This window comes from Orycteropus afer, unplaced genomic scaffold, assembly GCF_000298275.1.
Source record: "Orycteropus afer afer isolate SDZICR_OR568_19922 unplaced genomic scaffold, OryAfe1.0 scaffold00063, whole genome shotgun sequence".
NCBI lineage: Eukaryota > Metazoa > Chordata > Mammalia > Tubulidentata > Orycteropodidae > Orycteropus > Orycteropus afer.
In genome coordinates this window covers 9279948-9298462 of record NW_006921650.1, presented here as the reverse complement: position 1 = coordinate 9298462, position 18515 = coordinate 9279948, and the positions used below count along the sequence as shown (strand labels likewise).

The 18515-nt window shown below is 35.6% G+C and overlaps 1 protein-coding gene across 1 annotated transcript in view; it reads left to right on the top strand.

Moving 5' to 3' along the window:
* Positions 1 to 18515, top strand: part of CFAP69 (cilia and flagella associated protein 69) — a 133590-nt gene that overhangs the window by 102900 nt on the left and 12175 nt on the right. Inside the window, exons 16-21 of the mRNA XM_007939831.2 lie at positions 2378 to 2459; positions 5555 to 5747; positions 7833 to 7970; positions 8786 to 8862; positions 9865 to 10062; positions 18053 to 18139. Of these exons, the coding sequence (XP_007938022.2) occupies positions 2378 to 2459; positions 5555 to 5747; positions 7833 to 7970; positions 8786 to 8862; positions 9865 to 10062; positions 18053 to 18139 (775 nt within the window). The remainder of the gene's footprint in view (positions 1 to 2377; positions 2460 to 5554; positions 5748 to 7832; positions 7971 to 8785; positions 8863 to 9864; positions 10063 to 18052; positions 18140 to 18515) is intronic.

The following is an 18515-nucleotide window of genomic DNA, read 5'->3' as shown; positions in this document are numbered from 1 at the left end:
ACCAGCCACTCCTCGGAAGGAAGGTTGGGCAATCCTACTTCCGTAGTGATACTGCCTCGGAAACCCAAGGAGGGGTCGCTATGAGTCAGGGCTGACTGGACGGCACATAACAACAACAACAGGGCAGTCAGAATCACTATGCTACTAGCATATTAAAAATGACTCCTAAATATAGTCTACTGTTCATCTTCTCTGTTGTTGTTGTTGTTATGTGCCATCAAGCCGGATGCAACTCATAGCGACCCTTCCTTGGGTTTCTGAGGCAGTATCACTACGGAAGTAGATAGCCCAACCTTCCTTCCGAGGAGTGGCTAGTGGGTTTGAACCACCAGCCTTCTGGTTAGCAGTCAAGTGCCTTAGGCACTACGCTACCAGAGCTCTGGTCTGGACCCTAGTAAATGCATAATTATTTTCCTGTTACTACTAAGTATAATTAATACAGGTTTATGACTTACATCCTTATAGTTAACTTGTGGGGTTTTTTTAAATGCATTTTCTCAATTTTTTTCATTTGAATATGTATAATGTCTTAGTTTTAATTTTCATTGAAATATAACATACATGTAGAAAACACATATTTAAATTATAAATGTATTCTTACAAAATTATCACAAAAATACCCACACAACCACCATCCTCTTCAAGTTAACAGAATATACTAGGATCCAGAAGTCTCCTCATCCCTCCTTCATATCTCTGCCCTCTTCCTCTTCCCCAAACATAATCACTGTCTTGATTTCCGATAGAATGGATTTACTTTTGTCTGTTTTTGAATTAATGAAATTATGTAGGATGTATTCTTTTGTGTCTTCTTTCACTCCAAATTGTGAGATTCTTCCATATATGTCGAGTATAACAGCAGTTCATTGATCTTAATTGCTGTGTAGAATTCCATTGCATGAATGTCTCACAATTTATCTTCTCTATTATTGATGGGAGAGGAACTATTCCATGACTCCTTGTTTCTGGTGGCTGCTGGCAATCCTTGGCATTCTTTTGCTGCGTATAGATGCATCTGCCTCCATGATCACATGGCATCTGTCTTTTCCCTATGTGTGCCTTCTTTTCTATAAACCACCAGGCAGAAGGGATTAGGAGCCATCCTACTCTGGCATGATACTGTTAAATGGTAACATCTGCAAAGAAAAACCCTGTTTCCTCAAATAAGGTCACATTCATAAGTGTAGGAATTAGGACTGCAACATAATCTTTTTTTAAAAAAATTCTATGGTGATTTCGATGAATGTTCACATAGTAAATTAATTTTCCATACAGCAATTCTGCTAAAGGGACAGGGAGGTGGCATCTTCTGACCTCCTCTAACTACACAAGAAGAAGACAGAATCACCATCAGCAGCCCAAGGCTTGTTCTTATGAGGCCAGACATGCCGCCAGCCTCCAACCCTCTTATTAACCTTGTCACCAACTGTTCTTCCCACAGCACCCACCACCTCTGTACTGGGTTCGATAATTTGCTGCAGTGGCCACACAGAACTCACAGATTATGGGGTTTATTATTCAAGTTCAGGAACACATTCAGTCTCTCTCAGCAGCACATCTCTCTCACATCTCTCTCTCAGCAGCGCATCTTCCCCAGAACCATGTCTCTTTCAGCAGTGTGTCTCTCTAAGCCAGAAGTCAGAGATACTTCTTCTGCCTCTAAGAGGGCTCCTTTTGAACTGAACAGAGTGGCCAGAAGCAACAAATCCCAACATCAGAATTCTATATACCTGAGAGAGAGCAAACTTCCCAGATTGCTTTGTGCTGTTCCAACAGAAATACACCAGATGGGTAACTTTAACAATCAGCTACTTAGTTGCTCATGGCAAAGTGGGAGTTACAAAGACTATGGCTGGAAAAGCCATACCATTTACTACACCACAAGTTCATACACATTTTGTTTCATGACATTGACTGCAATTTCCCACAGTGTAACAGCTTGCTTCCCACTTCCTCCCCACAGTTATCTCTTCCCTGTGTCAACATGTCTTTTTAAAGGACATAGTTCAATCCATAGCACATATCAGCCCCTACCACCATCACTACCACCATTACCACCAGGCAAGCAGTAGAGACAAGAGGCTCTTTTTTTTAGGTGACAATTGGCAAACCCCAACAGGCCTATTTACCACTATGCTACTACCAGTGACAGCTTATTCAGCCCAAAGAAAAGAAAAACACTATTATTAAAAAGAATTAATTGATATTGGTTGAAATTAAGTTTATTCAAAGTTCAATTTTTTAAAGGAAAAACTATTATCTACTTAAGAGAATGAAGGAAGAACATTCTCTGAAAATATTTTTTTGATAGAAAGCTCTGCAAATTGAGTTTTAACAATAAATGTCTGTTAAATGAATAACTTCCTTTGTATTTAAGGTGCTGTATTTTGGGATGTTATCCCTCGGAGGATTACTTTCTTGAAAAAGAAGGCATTTTTCTCCTTTTGGATTTATTAGCAGTAAGTGTGTTTATAACAACTATAAAACAGAATACACATTTTTTATTAAACTTTTACAAACTTACCACCACAGAACACTGTTCTATGAATAAATGTTTCCCCATATCATGTTTAAGTGTATTGTTTCAAATAGAAACCTGTCTGGAGATTCATAATATTCATTACCATATTAAAGGCTCTGAAAATTCCTCTAGTTAAGAAATCACTGTATTTAGATCAGTGTTCCCAAACACATCATAGCAGAGGATTCTTTTTTTGTTTTTCCGTTTGTCCTCCATCAACCTTCTAAGAAAACATATGTGAAACAGGATATATCAAAAGCCCTAGTCATTTATTAATAAATTCAAACTTTTCCCTCTAGTATTAAAAGGTAAGTGCTACATTAGCCAAAAGGACAAAGATAAGCATTTTTTGAGAATGGTATATAGTTTGAGGAGCTCTGGTAGTGCAGTGGTTAAGCGCTCAGGTGCTCACTGAAAGGTTGGCCATTCAAACCCATCAGCCACTCCACGTGAGAAAGATTTGGCAGTCTGCTTCTGTAAATCTTAGCCTTGAAAAACCCTACAGGGCGGTTCTGCTCTGCCCTACAGGATCACTATGAGTCAGAATTGACTTGGTGGCATTGGGTTTGGTTTGAGTTTTTGGTATGTAGTTTGGAAGTAATAAGGTTAAGAAGTCTAATGTGTCACAGACCACCATCTTATGGAATGAGCAGGAATGAGCATATGAAGGCTAATATTAAAGGAAGTTGCCATCTACCAGTTGAAAGAAATGTCAAAGACTCTCATTAATCTTTAAAGTAACCCCCCCTCTAGCCTCAGTGCTGAGTGAGGTCCATAGTCAAGATGATATAGGAGGAAAAGTTTAATTTTGTTTCAGTAAAACTTTGGAAAAGATTCTCACACAGAGTTCTAGCCATGTCACTGCCTGTGATTGCCACCATTGTTGATTTTATTAGCAGAATAACTAATAACAAACCTACTTTGATTTAGCAAATGTACAAAAGTTATTTGTGTCCTTTCATTTCCTGAAAGAAAATTAGTTGACACTAGGGATAAGAGAGCAAACATCATTACAAAACACCACAAATAAAAAATAGATGAAATATTTCACCCAAATCACAATCAAAAAGAAAAAAGAGGAAGAAAGAAAAAAAAATAGATGAAATAATAATCCATCTTGATAAACAGGAATGAGTCATAACCAGAAACCCTTGGAAAATTCAGAAATTGAATATAATACAAGGGAATGTGCGTCTAGTGCTACTAACGTAGAACTAGCTGCAGTAGCTTATCATGTTTCTCTGCCTAGGTTATAACTATGCCCAGAGGCACATGGTGGTATGTCAGGGAACTCACCTAATCACAGAATTAACCTGACACATCTCCCTGGAACATCTCCTTTACTTAAAAGATTTGGAAGTGAGGAGTTATTTTAAATATGAATATATTAAATAATGTAAATTTTACAGTAATATTTAAGGTTGGATAGAAGACCTCAAAAACATTTCTCTCTTGTTCACCATGACATTTCTTTCAGCTGGTAGATGGCAACTTCCTTTAATATTAGCCTTCATATGTTCATTCCTGCTCATTCCATAAGATGGTGGTCTATGACGCATTAGACTTCTTAACCTTATTACTTCCAAACTACATACCAAAAACTCAAACCAAACCCAATGCCACTAAGTTCTCCTTCACCATTAGCATTTCTGTGATGGAAAGACTTGAAAAAGACTGAAAGGAGAGATCAGATAACAGAGTGATTATCCTTATAGGCTGAAGCCAGTCTGGCTGAGTCCTCCAATACTTGTTAGCTATGTTAGCTTGGGCAAGTTATTTAACACTCATGTTCTTCACTTTCTTCATTTGTAAAATGGAGATAATAATGGTATCTACTTCATAGTACAATTGGGAGGATTAAATGTTTGAGATGTGTGTGTGGAGGGTTGTATTAGAATAATACCTAATATGTATTACTGGTGTATGGTGTTTGCTATTATTATAAATATTATTATTAGATTGGATTTAATATGGATTGAACCAATCAAGTTAATTACAAAAATGTTTTTATATCAACTTGTCCCTTGACATTTGCCTCTTCAGAAAGTTACAGAAGTTAAAAACTCATGTAGTTAACTTTTCTGATTATTACCATCCTGCTAAAATATTTATTCAATGTATACAAATATTAATTTATAATAATGGCTAAATAATATTATGGGCTTATTATGTGCCAGGAAGTCTCATATAAGTGTTCATAATAACCCTCTGAAGCAGGTAATATCCCTCATTTTATAAAAGGAAACTGATCATGTGTTGCGATGCAAACAAAATGTTGCATGTTTCCTTTGCTATGTTCTGTTAGAAGTAAGCTATAAGAATTAATTAACAAAAAATATTTCACAGTGCAACCTTTACTATGTGGAAGTCATTGCTCTGGATAGAATTTTCTGTACCTAAATTTAGGTTTGGTGAAAACTAGTTGTAGAAAACAAGGAAAATATTCCTGATAGTAAGAATTTTCTAAGTACTCTTTTGTGGATGCTGGTATTAAGAATATTTGTGAAAATATGCCTGATTTGTTTTCAAATATGACTGCCATTTGCAGCCGTTATAGCTAGTAAGAACTTTTACTAGAATAAATTTTTACTAGAATAAAGCATCTCAGTTTGGGAGATCCTAAAATTATAGTACACTATGTTTAGCACTCTTGACTTTGTCCCACTTAAAATGAGCATCTTCACTTATTTTTGGAAATCTCCCTTCTCTAACTCAACTGAATTAATTGCATTTTTGGTCACGATATTTCTTTATGACTGCTTCAAACTTACATTGAATCTTTTTCTTTTTATCCTTTTGAATTTCTAATATCTAAAAATGTACTAATTACAATAGGTATCTTCTTTACAGGAGGTTGTTCCAAATCTTACTTAATTAGACCCTGAGTTTTGTAAGGCAAACATTTAGAAGTAATTTACTGATAGTGCAAGTGTTTCTTTTCTTTTCTTTCTTTCTTTTTTTTTTTTTTTTTTTGAAGGAAATATTTTTTAATATTTGTTAGAACTTTTTTCCTTTTCTATTTCTTTCCTATAGTTGAACCACAAAAAATTCTGTAATCTAATACTTGGAATAATGGTTGAATTTTGTGATAATCCCAAAACTACAGCTCATGTTAATGCTTGGCGAGGGAAGAAGGACCAGACAGCTGCTAGCCTTTTAATTAAATTGTGGAGAAAAGAAGAAAAAGAACTAGGAGTAAAACGTGACAAAAATGGGAAGATAATGGGTAAGTGTATTTTATTTGTCGGCAGAAGCAAGATCATGAAATTTTCAAAAGAGAACTTTAAAAGATACTAAAAATTAAAGAAACTTAAAGATATTAAAAGAATCATTAACAACCTGTGATATGCTGATGACACAACTTTGCTTGCTGAAAGTGAGGATGACTTGAAGCACTTACTGATGAAGATTGAAGAATATAGTCTACAGTATGGATTACATCTCAATATAAAGAAAACAAAAATCCTCGCAACTGGACCTATAAGCAGCATCATGATAAATGGAGAAAAGATTAAAGTTGTCAAAGACTTCACATTGCTTGGTTCTACAATTGACACCAATGGAAGCAGCAGTCAGGACATCAGATGATGTATGTTGTTGTTGGTGGTGGTGGTGTGTGCCATCGAGTCAGACCCAACTCATAGCGACCCCTTCTTGGGTTTCTGAGGCGGTATCACTACAGAAGTAGATTGCCCAACCTTCCTTCCAAGGAGTGGCTGGTGGGTTTGACTGCCAGCCTTCTGGTTAGCAGTCAAATCCCTTAGGCACTACGCTACCAGAGCTCCCCAGATGATGTATAGCACTGGGCAAATCGGCTGCAAAAGACCTCTTTCAAGTGCTGAGAAGAAAAGATATCTCCTTGAGGACTAAGGTGCGCCTGACACAAACCATAATATTTTCAATAGTCTCATATGCATGTGAGAGCTAGACAAATGAATAAGGAAGACTGAAGAAGAATTGATGCTTTTGAGTTGTGGTGCTGGCGAAAAATACTGAAAGTACCATGGACTGCCAGGAGAACTAACAAGTCTGTTCTGGAAGAAGTGCAGCTGGAATGCGCCTTGGAAGTGTGAATGGCCAGACTTCGCCTCACCTACTTGAGTCATGTTGTCAGAAGGGACCATTCCCTGAAGAAGGATGTTATGCTTGATAAGGTGGAGGGTCAACAAAGGAAGGAAAGGCCCTCAACGAGATGGATTGACACAGTGGCTGTGGCAATGGGCTCAAGTATAGCAAGGGTCATGGAGGTGGCGTGGGACCGGGTGGTGTTACGTTCTGCTGTACATAGGGTTGCTATGAGTCAGAGACGACTCGACGGCACCTAACAACAACAAACAACAAAAGATATTAGTAGAGTATGAGGACTGTCATCCCTTTGTCTAAGGTTCTTTCACTGGGTGTGAGGAACTTGTAATCACAAATTCTGACTGACTGGGAGAAAAGTAAGTAAATTAGTAGTGGGTTCATATTTTTATAGAATATTGTTAAGAAATAGTATTTGGTTACATTTTTTTAACTCAAAAAGCTAAAAATAACTCCTGCACAAATTTCTTTTGGCTACCTTCTCTTTCAAATAGATTGAGTAATATTTCACTTACCAATAAAACTTTGGGACATAAATACAATGCTTGAAAAAAAATTTTATGATATTTTGTACATTCCTGTTCAACAATTGCTTTTACTATGAAAGAAGAAATTATTTTCTAAATAAAAATAAACTCAAATGTTCCTAAATTTTAATTACTGGATTCTAAATTAATAAGGTTTATAGTATGATAAATTATGATTCTTTAACATACCCTCAGTGCTACACTATATTTTCTAAAGGTTTTAAAATTCTTGGTTTCATCTAAACTCTGTTATTGCTTACCTGTAAATGAAAATATTTCCCTTTAATTTCTGTTTGTGTTTTTTTATTTCTTAGTTTTGATTAATAACATCCAAAAATAGTTATTATATTTATAGTAGAACATATAGTAATCTAAAGCAAAGGAGACCACGTCATTCTGAAACTGATGTTTTTTAATTTCTGGATCTCAAAATGAAAAGTTATTTACAAAATTTTTCACTTTTTAAAGAGTAATTTTTTTGAAATTTTCATATTACAAATAAATAATAAAATGGAAAACTTTCAGTTTTGCCATAAAATGGGGGAGAAATAATTGCTTACTTTCAAAAAAGTACCCATGTACAAGGCACAATATTGCTTTATGCTAATATTTCTATGTATTTTGTTTTATAGACTAAAATGTCAAAAATATATATTTACTATTGTTTTAATTTGCTTGTTTTCATGATTTCCAATGACTAGATACAAAGAAACCTCTATTTACTAGTTTTCAAGAAGAGCAAAAAGTTATACCACTGCCTGCCAACTGCCCTACAGTTGCAGTTATGGATGTTGCTGAGAATATCAGAGCAAAAATTTATGCTGTGTTGGGCAAACTAGGTAAGAAGTAACTCATCAAATTCACAAGAAATTCTCGGTTTTGCTGAATATGCAAACTGATTTTGCTTTGCAATCTGTTTTTCAAACTGATGAATAAAAGTCCCTTTATACTAAAGTGAGTCTTGGAGGCACAAAGAGAGCCCTGGTGACGCAGTGGTTAAGCACTCTGATGCTGACTGAAAAGTCTGGTTCAAACCTACCAGCTACCCTGCAGGAGAAAGATGTGGCAATCGGCTTCCGTAAAGATTTACAGCTATGGAAACCACTTGGGGCAGATTCTTCTCTGTCCTTTAGGGTCGCTGTGAGTTGGAATTGACTCAGTGGCAGTGGATTTGATCTTTTGTTTGTTTTTTAATACTTATAAATGCATGTCCCAATGCTTCTTCAATGCCCAGACTGCACCCCTGACCAATTAAATCAGAATCTCTACATGTAGGCCCCAGGCGTATTTTTTAAAGCTCCCCAGGTAATTCTATTGTGCACCAGAGGTTAAGAAATATTAAATAATTAGGTTTAAATGCCAGAAGTCTAATCATCTGAGTGTTTAAAGGCCTTGATTCCTGTAAAGAAAGTAACTCCTCAGTCTTCTGGAAGTACAATTCATTGTGTGACTGTAGCACAGAAAAAAAGGTGACTGTATAAGGATGACCTGACAGAGGTTTGGTATAGGAAGAAGCCAGTTCTCACAGATGGAGCTTTTTCATAAATCAAGATGAAATCAAAAGTGACCATGTGCATAGTTTTCAGGATGGCTGTATGCTTCTTGGAATCACTTGCTCTGTTAAAGTCATTCCCTCTTTATATGTTTTACTTAGATTTTGAAAATTTGCCTGGCCTATCTGCTGAAGATTTTGTCACACTTTGTATCATACATAGATACCTTGATTTTAAAGTGAGTACCTTCTTAACTTTGCTGTTAAATTTTAATTTGGCAAAAATAAATTAGAGAAAAAATATATTTGTAGTAGTGAGCAATAATCCACATACTGTGTAGTTTTTATTCTCCACTTTACATCTGATACTGTTCAAGAGACATCATTAATTGATCAGGTATTTTCCACAGGATAATATTTTTATCTAATCACTAATTTATAAAAGAAGATTAATGTTATTGACATTTGGAAGCCTAACAGAATTTTTTAATATGTAATTCCTTCTCTGTAGAGAGCACTACAGACTAGATTTAAATAAATCATTATGTCCACTGGTTAGTTTCCAAAGCCAGGTGGGGGTGTGAAAATTGGCATTACGCCCAAATGGAGAATGACTACATCATTACACAGCTGCTAAATTACATCATTACATAACCATCAAACCACTGAGAATGATGGCCCAGGCAAGTGGACACATGACTTTAACCATCACAGCCAGCTTTACTCTCATCTTGCAAATCAACATTTGTTACTGCCAGACATACGTTTGTTAATGCACAAAATAGTCAAACAGTAGATTTTTTACTACTGTCATAAATGTGAAGTAGCAGATAACAAGAGAGTACTGAGGAGTAGGTGTATTTATTAAAATTAATTACAAATACTTATTAGTGTTATTTTATCATTATATCACAATCCAATACCAACTAAAGAATATTAAGTTGCTGGTTGTATTTTTGTATGTAAATAAATGCTTTTGAAGTTTCAGAAAATTTTTTTTAAGTACACAAACATTCTCTTTCTAATATTACTACTTATATTTGATTGTTGTAAATGATTAAACCTCTGTTTTCAAATAAAAACAAACCTTAATTTTATTACTGTCCTGAATGTATAAATTTTTCTCTTATTCCCAAGAAGTAAAGAAAAGCTGGTTCACTAAGTGTTAACTTTGAAGTGAATAAATAATTACCTAAAATTGTATCATTATTTCTAGTTAATTATAAATTTTGTTATAACAGATTGGAGAAATATGGAATGAAATATATGAAGAGATAAAATTAGAAAAGTTCAGACCAGTCAGTACAGATGCAAAAATTTTGGAAACTATTTTAACAGCATCAGAAAATATTGGAAAGATGGTTGTTTCTCTGCAAAGTGAGATGATTGAAAGCCAAGCACGCCAAGATGTACAAAATGAACAAAAAGTATATACAAAAGTAAGCTACAGATACCATACAAGCACAAAATATACATTTCACTGTATAAACTAGTTAAAGATATCCGTAAGATATATTTGCCTTACTCATGAATGTTTCAGCATTTTGCTTTCTCTTAGACTTATTTTAAGTTTTTGCATATGTAATTTTTTAAAGAAATCATGGAGTTAAGAGCTTCAGATTCAATTATATTTAATCCTGTATTATTACATTATAATTTGATTTCTACACGCTTCCATTTTAAAAAACAATGAAACACTTGTTTGGTATTTGAAATACCCAACAGGATTCCAAAATTGTGGCCAGTTTAAACATATGGCCATTTAGAGATAAATTTGACCCACATCTCTCATTCTCTGATAAGTCGTTATTGATGTAACAACCATGTTTTTCTTGTTAACTTGTTAGATGCTATCAAGTCAGCTCCGACTCATATTGACCCTGTGTACAACAGAACAAAACACTACCTAGTTGTGCACCATCCTCACAATCCTTGCTATACTAGAGCCCATAATTGCAGCCACCGTGTGACAACCATAGGCATATTAATGAGCTTCATCCCTAGCCTTAGTTCCAAACACTTATTATGCACCTTCTATAAATTACAGAGATAAGCTGGTCTCTGACTTTAGCTGATCACAAAAAGCCTTCTGGATCAATTCAGTGGAACACTGAATATATTAGAAGTTTTTGAGCAAGTGAGTTAAGTAGCTATTTTAATTAACTTTTCCACAGATACGAAGATAATGTAGATTTTCCTCTTCTGCTCTGATACTTTATGACTACAGTTGAATATTTAAAACTCTTTAAAGTGATTTACAAAGGCCCTAGTCACTACTCACCAAAGTAGGATGTAGAGCAATGTTTTTGTATAGTATGTTATGCCAATTGAGCTTGATGTCCCCCATGACCATGGTCCCTAGCCCTCAGGCCCAGCAACTCACTCCCTCGAGGTGTTCAGCTGTAGGTAAGAAGTTGTCATAACTTTGCCCCCTGTTAGCTCTGTTATATATATGGACATTCTTATAGCACATATAAATACATATGTAGAAATATTATCTGCCAAACTTATATGATCATGGGTATAGTCCCTTTTGCTAGGCCACACCTGATCATTTAGCCTGTCTACCTATATATCCACCCATAGGTTAATGTTTGTTATTACCAATAATGCAGTATTATATATGTAAGAATATTTACCTTTGTTGTCTCTCTCTCTTGTGCACCTCTCCATGTCATCCTTTTCCTTTGTGTTACTGTGCTGGTCACTCACTTTTAGTGTATTTGTCTTTCCCTTCATCCAAATCAATACCTGTCTCTGAACTAACTAGCAGTTTTTGCTCACCTCCATGGTAACCAACAAAGAAAGTTTCCTTCCATGGGTAAACTTTTTCTTGATTTTTTATAATAGTGGACTCATATAATATTTGTCCTTCTGTGATTGATTTATTTCACTCAGCATAATATTCTCCATGTTCATCCACATTATGAGGTGTTCATGGATTCTTCATTATTCTTTAATGTGGCATAGTATTCCCTTTAGGGAGCTCTGGTAGCATAATGCCTAAGGCACTTGACTGCTAACCAGAAGGCTAGCGGTTCAAACCCACCAGCCACTCCTTGGAAGGAGGGTTGGGCAATCTACTTCTGTAGTGATACTGCCTCAGAAACCCAAGGAGAGGTTGCTATGAGTTGGGTCTGACTTGACAGCACATAACAACACAACAGTATTCCCTTGTATGTATGTACCATAGTTGGGTTGTGTGTTCATCTGTTGATGGGCACTTAGGTTGTATCCATCTCTTTGCTGTTGTGAATAGTGCTGTGATGAATATGCCTGTGCATATATCTATTCATGTTCCGGCTCTCAGTTCATTAGGATATATGCCTAGTAGTAGGTTTGCTGGATCAAATGGTATTTCTATTTCCAGCTTTTTAAGGAAGTACCGTACTATTTTCCAGTGATTGAACCATTTTACAGTTCCACCAGCAGTGTATGAGAGTTCCAGTCTCTCCATGCCCTAGCCGGCATTTGTTGTTTTCTGTCTCATTGAACTTTGCTATTATTGCTAGAGTGAAATGATATCTCATTGTTGTTTTGATTGGCATCTCTCTAATGGCTAATGATCACGAGCATTTCTTCACATGTTTGTTGGCTGCCTGAATATCTTCTTTGGTAAAGTGTCTATGCTTGATAGTCTGTTTATGCCATAAGTAAGGCCCCTGAGTTTGCCCCTAAGGAGCTCTTGTGAAACAGTGCCTTAGGTATGTGACTGCTAACCAGAAGGTTGGTGATTCAAACCCACCAGTTGGTCTGCGGAAGGAAGATGAGGCAATGAGTCAGAATCGACTCAGTGGCAGTGGTTTTGTTTTTTTTTTTAAGTTTGCCCCTATTATATCTTTGATAAATGTTATAGTTTTAGGTTTTACATTTAGGTCTTGATCCATCTTGAGTTTGTTTTGCATGGTGTGAAGTATGGAACTTGTTTCATTTTTCCGCAAATAGATATCCAGTTTTGCCAGCAGCATTTGTTAAAGAGACTATTTCTTGTCCACTCATTGGGTTTTTCCCTTTCTCAAAGAGTAGCTATCCATAGGTGGATGGATCTATTTGTGGGTACTTAATTCTGTTCCACTGATCTATTGTTGTACCAATACCAGGCTGTTTTGACTACCATGGTGGTATAGTAGGGTTTGAGATGGGGAGTGTGAGAACTCTACTTGGTTCTTCTTCTTCAGTAGCGCATTGATTCTTCAAGCTCTCTTTCCTTTCCACATAAAATTAGTGATTGGTTTTTCTATATCCATAAAGAATGCTATGAAATATAGATCAGGATTGCTTTGAATCTATAGATTGTTTGGGGTAATATTGACTTTTCACAATGTTCAGTTTTTCTATCTATGAGCATAGTATGTTTTCCCATTTATGTATGTCTCTTTTAGTTCCTTGTAGTAATGTTTTGTAGTTCTCTTTGTATAAGTCTTTTGTGTCCCTGGTGAGATTTATTCCTAAGTATTTTATTTTTTTGGTAGCTATTCCAAATGATAAGGAGCTCTGGTAGCTTAGTGCCTAAGGCACTTGACTGCTAACCAGAAGGCTGGTGGTTCAAACCCACCAGCCACTCCTCGGAAGGAACATGGGGCAATCTACTTCCGTAGTGATACTGCCTCGCAAGCCCAAGGAGGGGTTGCTATGGAGTCGGGTCCAACTCGAAGGCACATAACAACAACAACAATTCCAAATGATACTGCTTTCTATATTTCCTTTTCAGAGATCTCTTTGTTTATGTAGAGGAATCCAACTAATTTTTGTATGTTGATCTTGTATCCTGCCACTTTGCTGAATCTTTCAATTAGTTCCAAAAGTTTCCTTGCTGAGTCTTTTTGTTTCTGTATGTAGAGGATCATAACATCTGCAAACAGATATAGTTTTACTTCTTCTTTGCCAGTTGGGATGCTTTTTATTTCTCTTTCCTGCCTTACTGCCCTGTCTAGGACCTTCAAAACAATATTGAATAAAAGTGGGGATATAGGGCATCATTGTCTGGTTCCTATTCATAAGAGGAATGGTTTCAATCTCTCTCCATTAAAAATAATGTTGGCTGTTGGTTTTGCATATATATCCTTTAGTATGTTGAGGAATTTTCCTTCTATCATATTCTGAGAGTTTTCATCAGGAATGGGTGTCACATTTTATCAATGCCTTGTCTGTATCAATTGATATTATCATGTGGTTCTTTTCCTATGTTTTATTTATGTGATGGATTATGTTGATTGTTTTCCTAATGTTGAACCATCCTTGCTTATTACCTGGTGTGAATCCCACGCGGTTATGGTGTATAGTTTTTTTATATAGTTTTGGATTCTGTTGGCTAGGATTTTGTTGAATATTTTTGCATGAGGGATTTTTATGAGGGATATTGGTCTCCAGTTTTTCTTTTTAGTGGTATCTTTGCCTGGTTTTGGTATCAGGATTATGCTTGCTTTGTAGAGTGAATTTGGGAGTATTCCATCCTTTTCTGTGTTTGAGTTTGAGTAGGATAGATGTTGCTCTTCTCTGAATGTTTGATAGGATATCCAGTGAAGATATCCAGGCCAAGTCTTTTTATTGTGGGCAGTTTTTCTAATGACCTGCTCAATTATTTTTTCTTTCATTCTTTTTATTTTGGTTATAGGTCTGTTCAAATTGTCTACCTTTATCTCTATTAGTTTAGGTAGGTCGTGTGTTTCTAGAAATTTGTCCATTTCTTCTACGTTTTCAAATGTGTTGGAGTATGGTTCTTCATAGTATTCTGTTATTATCCTTTTTATTTTGGTTGGCATTTGTTATTCAAGTTATTTGCATCTTCTTCTTTTCCTTAAATTTGCCAGTGGTTTGTCAGTTATTTGCATCATCTTCTTTTCTTTAAATTTGCCAGTGGTTTGTCAATTTTGTTCATCTTTTCGAAGAACCACCTTCTAGTCTTGATTTTTTCTAGTTTTTCTGTTTTCTGCTTCATATATTTCTACTCTGATCTTTATCATTTCCTTCTTCTGGAGACTGGCTTCTTTAGTCACTCTTTGTTTAATTGTTTTAGTTAAGATGTTGATTTTGGTTCTCTCTTCCTTTTTGACGTTTGCATTTATTGCTACAAATTCTCTGAGTACTGTTTTCACTGTGTCCCAAAGTTTTTGTATGTTGTGTTTTCATTCTTGTTTGTTTCTAGGAATTTTTTTATTATTATTATTTCATACTTTATTTCTTCTACTACCCAGTGGTTCTCGAGCAGTGTGCTGTTCTCTTTCCATGTATTTGATTTTTTTCCCCTGGTCTTCCCATTACTGATTTCTAATGTTACAGTGTTGTGATCCAAGAAGATGCTATGTAGTAAGTCAATGTTTTTAAATGTATTGAGCTTGTTTTGTAGCCTAACATATGGTCTGTTTTGAAGAATGATCCAGATCCACATGCACTGGAAAAAATGTGTATTGTGTTTTAATTGGGTGAAGTGGTCTGTTTATGTCTATGAGGTCAATTTGGTTGACTGTGTTGTTGAGGTCTTCTGTGTCTTCATTGAGTTTTTTCTTGTTACTCTGTTCTTCATCGAAAGTGGTGTGATAAAGCCTCTTACTACTATTGTAAACTGTCTATTTCTCCTTTCAATTTAGTTAATATTTCCTTTATATATTTTGTAGGGTTTTTTAGTGGATGCATAGATACTTATTATGGTTATATCCTTTTGGTTGATTGACACTTTTATCATCCTGTAATGAATGCTCTTCCTTGTACTTTATGCTAATTTTTGTCTTGAATCAGTCTATTTTATCAGACTTTAATATTTCCATTCCTGCTCTTTTTTAGTTGCCTTTAGCTTGATCTTTTTTCCGTATCCCTTTGTTTTAAATTTATTTTATCTTTGTGTCTAATGTGAATCTCTTGTAGGCAGCATATTGACGGGTCTTGTTTTCTTATTCATTCTGCCACTCTCTTTCTTTTGACTGCCTCATTTAATCCATTCACATTCATTGTAATTAGTGATACGTATGAGTCTACTGCTATCTTCTTTCGTGTGTTTTATTGTGGTGTTGATAGTTTCTTTAATCTGAATATTTTTCTGTGCTAAGTTCATTTTATTATTAGATTTTCTTTTCTTTTTCTTCATTGTTGTTGATTTTGTGTTTATTAAGTCCTTGTGGTGTTCTGCTTTCTTATTTTGGTTAGAAAGCTAATTAATTTTCTTTGTGGTTACCCTGTAGTAAATTTTTATCTTCTGTGTTTGAAGCAGTCTGTTCTGTAGTGATATCTTCCTGACTTCCTTCCCATTTGGAAATTCTGTAATTATACCATTTTTCCCACTTTTTGCTGTATAGTTCTTGTCATTTACAGACTGTTGCCTCTGGTTCTCTATTTTCCAATTTGTAAGCTTATTTTAGTTTTGAGAATTCTTTTTCTGGGTCAGTTTCTGCATGGTATTGTCATGTGCCTTAATCTTAAGTTATTGTCTATTGCTGTTGGTTTTCTGCCCAAAAACTCCCTTTAGGATTTCTTGTAAGATTGGTCTAGTTTTTATAAATTCTTTTAATTCCTGTTTGTCTGGGAATGTCCTAATTTCACCATCGTATTATAGGGACAGTTTTGCAGGATATTTAATTCTTGAATGTCATTTGTTTTCCTTCAAGGTTTTATATATGTCATTCCATCGCCTTCTTGCCAGCGTAGTTTCTTCAGAGAAACCAGACCTTAGTCTTATTGGTTGCCCCTTGTAGGTAACATTTTGCTTTACCCAAGTTGCTCTCAAGATTCTGTTTCTATCTTTGATTTTGGAAAATTTGATTATGATATGTCTTGGTGACTTTCTCTTGCAGTCTATCTTGTGTGGGATTTGTTGAGCTTCTTGAATGAATATCTTTTCAGCTTTCATAATATTGGGGAACTTTTCTGTCACTAGGTCCTTGACAATTTTCTCTCTGGGTTTTTTTTTTTTGCTTCTGGAATTTTGTTCTAGAATTCTAATCACACGTAGGATGTAGGTTATATCTCTTGATGTCATCGCATATAACTCTTATATTTTCTTAATTTCTCTTCAATCTTTTCTCTGATTTTTCCTCAAATAAGCTGGTGTCAAGGGATTTGTTTTCAAGCTGACTAATGCATTCTTCAGCCAGTTTCATTCTACTCTTTTGCCCTTTCAATGTGTTATCTATCTCCATAATTTTAATGTTACTCTTAGGGATTTCTAATTGCTGCTTTTGTTTTATTTCTGCTAGTGGTGAGTTATTTCATTGCCTTCCTCTAGCTCCTTCCTTGCTCCAGAGCCACCTGTGCCACTGTAAATCTGACCCACTTCCCTGCATCTTCCTCTCCTAGCTCCTGCACACCTTCCAGTCACTTTGAATTCTTTCCAGTCTGTCCCCACTGTGTGTCTATCACCTTGTGAATCCCATGAAGTTATTGTCTCATCAGCTGTGTCTGATGCCTTGATGCTTAAAAGTCTTACTGAAAATTATTATTATTATTAAAATAACAAGTTTTGTATTTTGTTTCATAGAAAGCAGTTTGAATCTTAGCCACATAACTAGCAAAAGATGTTTTACATTTTAAATTGGAGTCTATGAATATTCTCATCCTTTAGCTTGTTAGCCTTAAAATTTAACTTGAAAAAATCTAGGAGCTTGAGAACAGATGTGGGAAGGCAAATGGGAGTCCATCCACAAGTACATATACAGGTTTGGCAGAGGATATGTCTATATATGTATTCGTATGTGTTGCAAATATGTACAAGGATATTGTAGAGCTTACAAGTACAAAGTTCTGAACACTTCTTAGCTATAACCAAGTATCTTAGGGTAATAGTCACTAGTCTTGGGGACTTAGGACAACAGTCTCAGGGGACACTAAAGTCAATTGGCATAACAGTACACAAAGACAGTGTTCTACATCTCAATAGAAGATCACGGACAAAGAGGGAGAGAAAACTGTGGAACAAAATTCAAAATCATAAAAAAGACCAGACTTACGGGTCTGATAGAGACTAGTAGAACCCCCAAGACTGTAGCTCTTAGACACCCTTCAAGCCTGGAAATGAACCCATCCTCAGGGATCAACTTTCAGCCAAACAATAGACAGGCCTATAAAGTGAATGGTAACACCAGGCAGGAATGTACTCCTTAGTACAATTAACCATATGAGACCCAAAGGTTAGCTTTGCCCAAAAACAAAGTTCAGAAGACAGGAAGGGGCAGGAAAGGAGGACAAACGGAAACAGGGAACCCAGAGAGGAAATGAGAAGAATGCTGTTACATTGAGGGAATTGCAGCCAATGTCACAAATACAACATGTGTAAGTTGTTGAATGGAAAACTAATTTGCTGTGTAAATTTTCACCCAAACTACAATAGAAAGTAAAATAATAATAATAAATAATTTAAAAAATCTAGAACTTTCTTTCAAAATACGGGCTTTCAAGTTTTTTGGTGTCCTTGCATAGAAACCTTTATCTTTCTCGTTTCAGATACAAGCCACACACAAGCAAAGAGAATTGGCAAATAAATCCTGGGAAAATTTCTTGGCCAGAACATCAAATGCTAAAACCTTAAAGGTGAGATTATTTTTTTTAATTATTATAATCAAAAGAAACAAAACAAACTGACTGCCATCGAGTCGAAGCCAAATTATAGCAACCCCTCCTTGGATTTCTGAGGCATATCTCTACAGAAGTAGATTCCCCAGTCTTCCTTCCGAGGAGTGGCTGGTGGGTTTGAACTGTCAGCCTTCTAGTTAGCTGTCAAATGCCTAGGCCACCACAACTCCCCAAAATAACCAACTCTGTTTAGAAACACATTTTTAGGAATTAATATTCATATATATTTTTCTGGTGACTTTCTGTAGAATACCAATACTATTACAGCCTTATATACAATTTAAAATGATAAGTGAAACCATGCATGTTTACAGTTACAGAGATGCTACTCTGA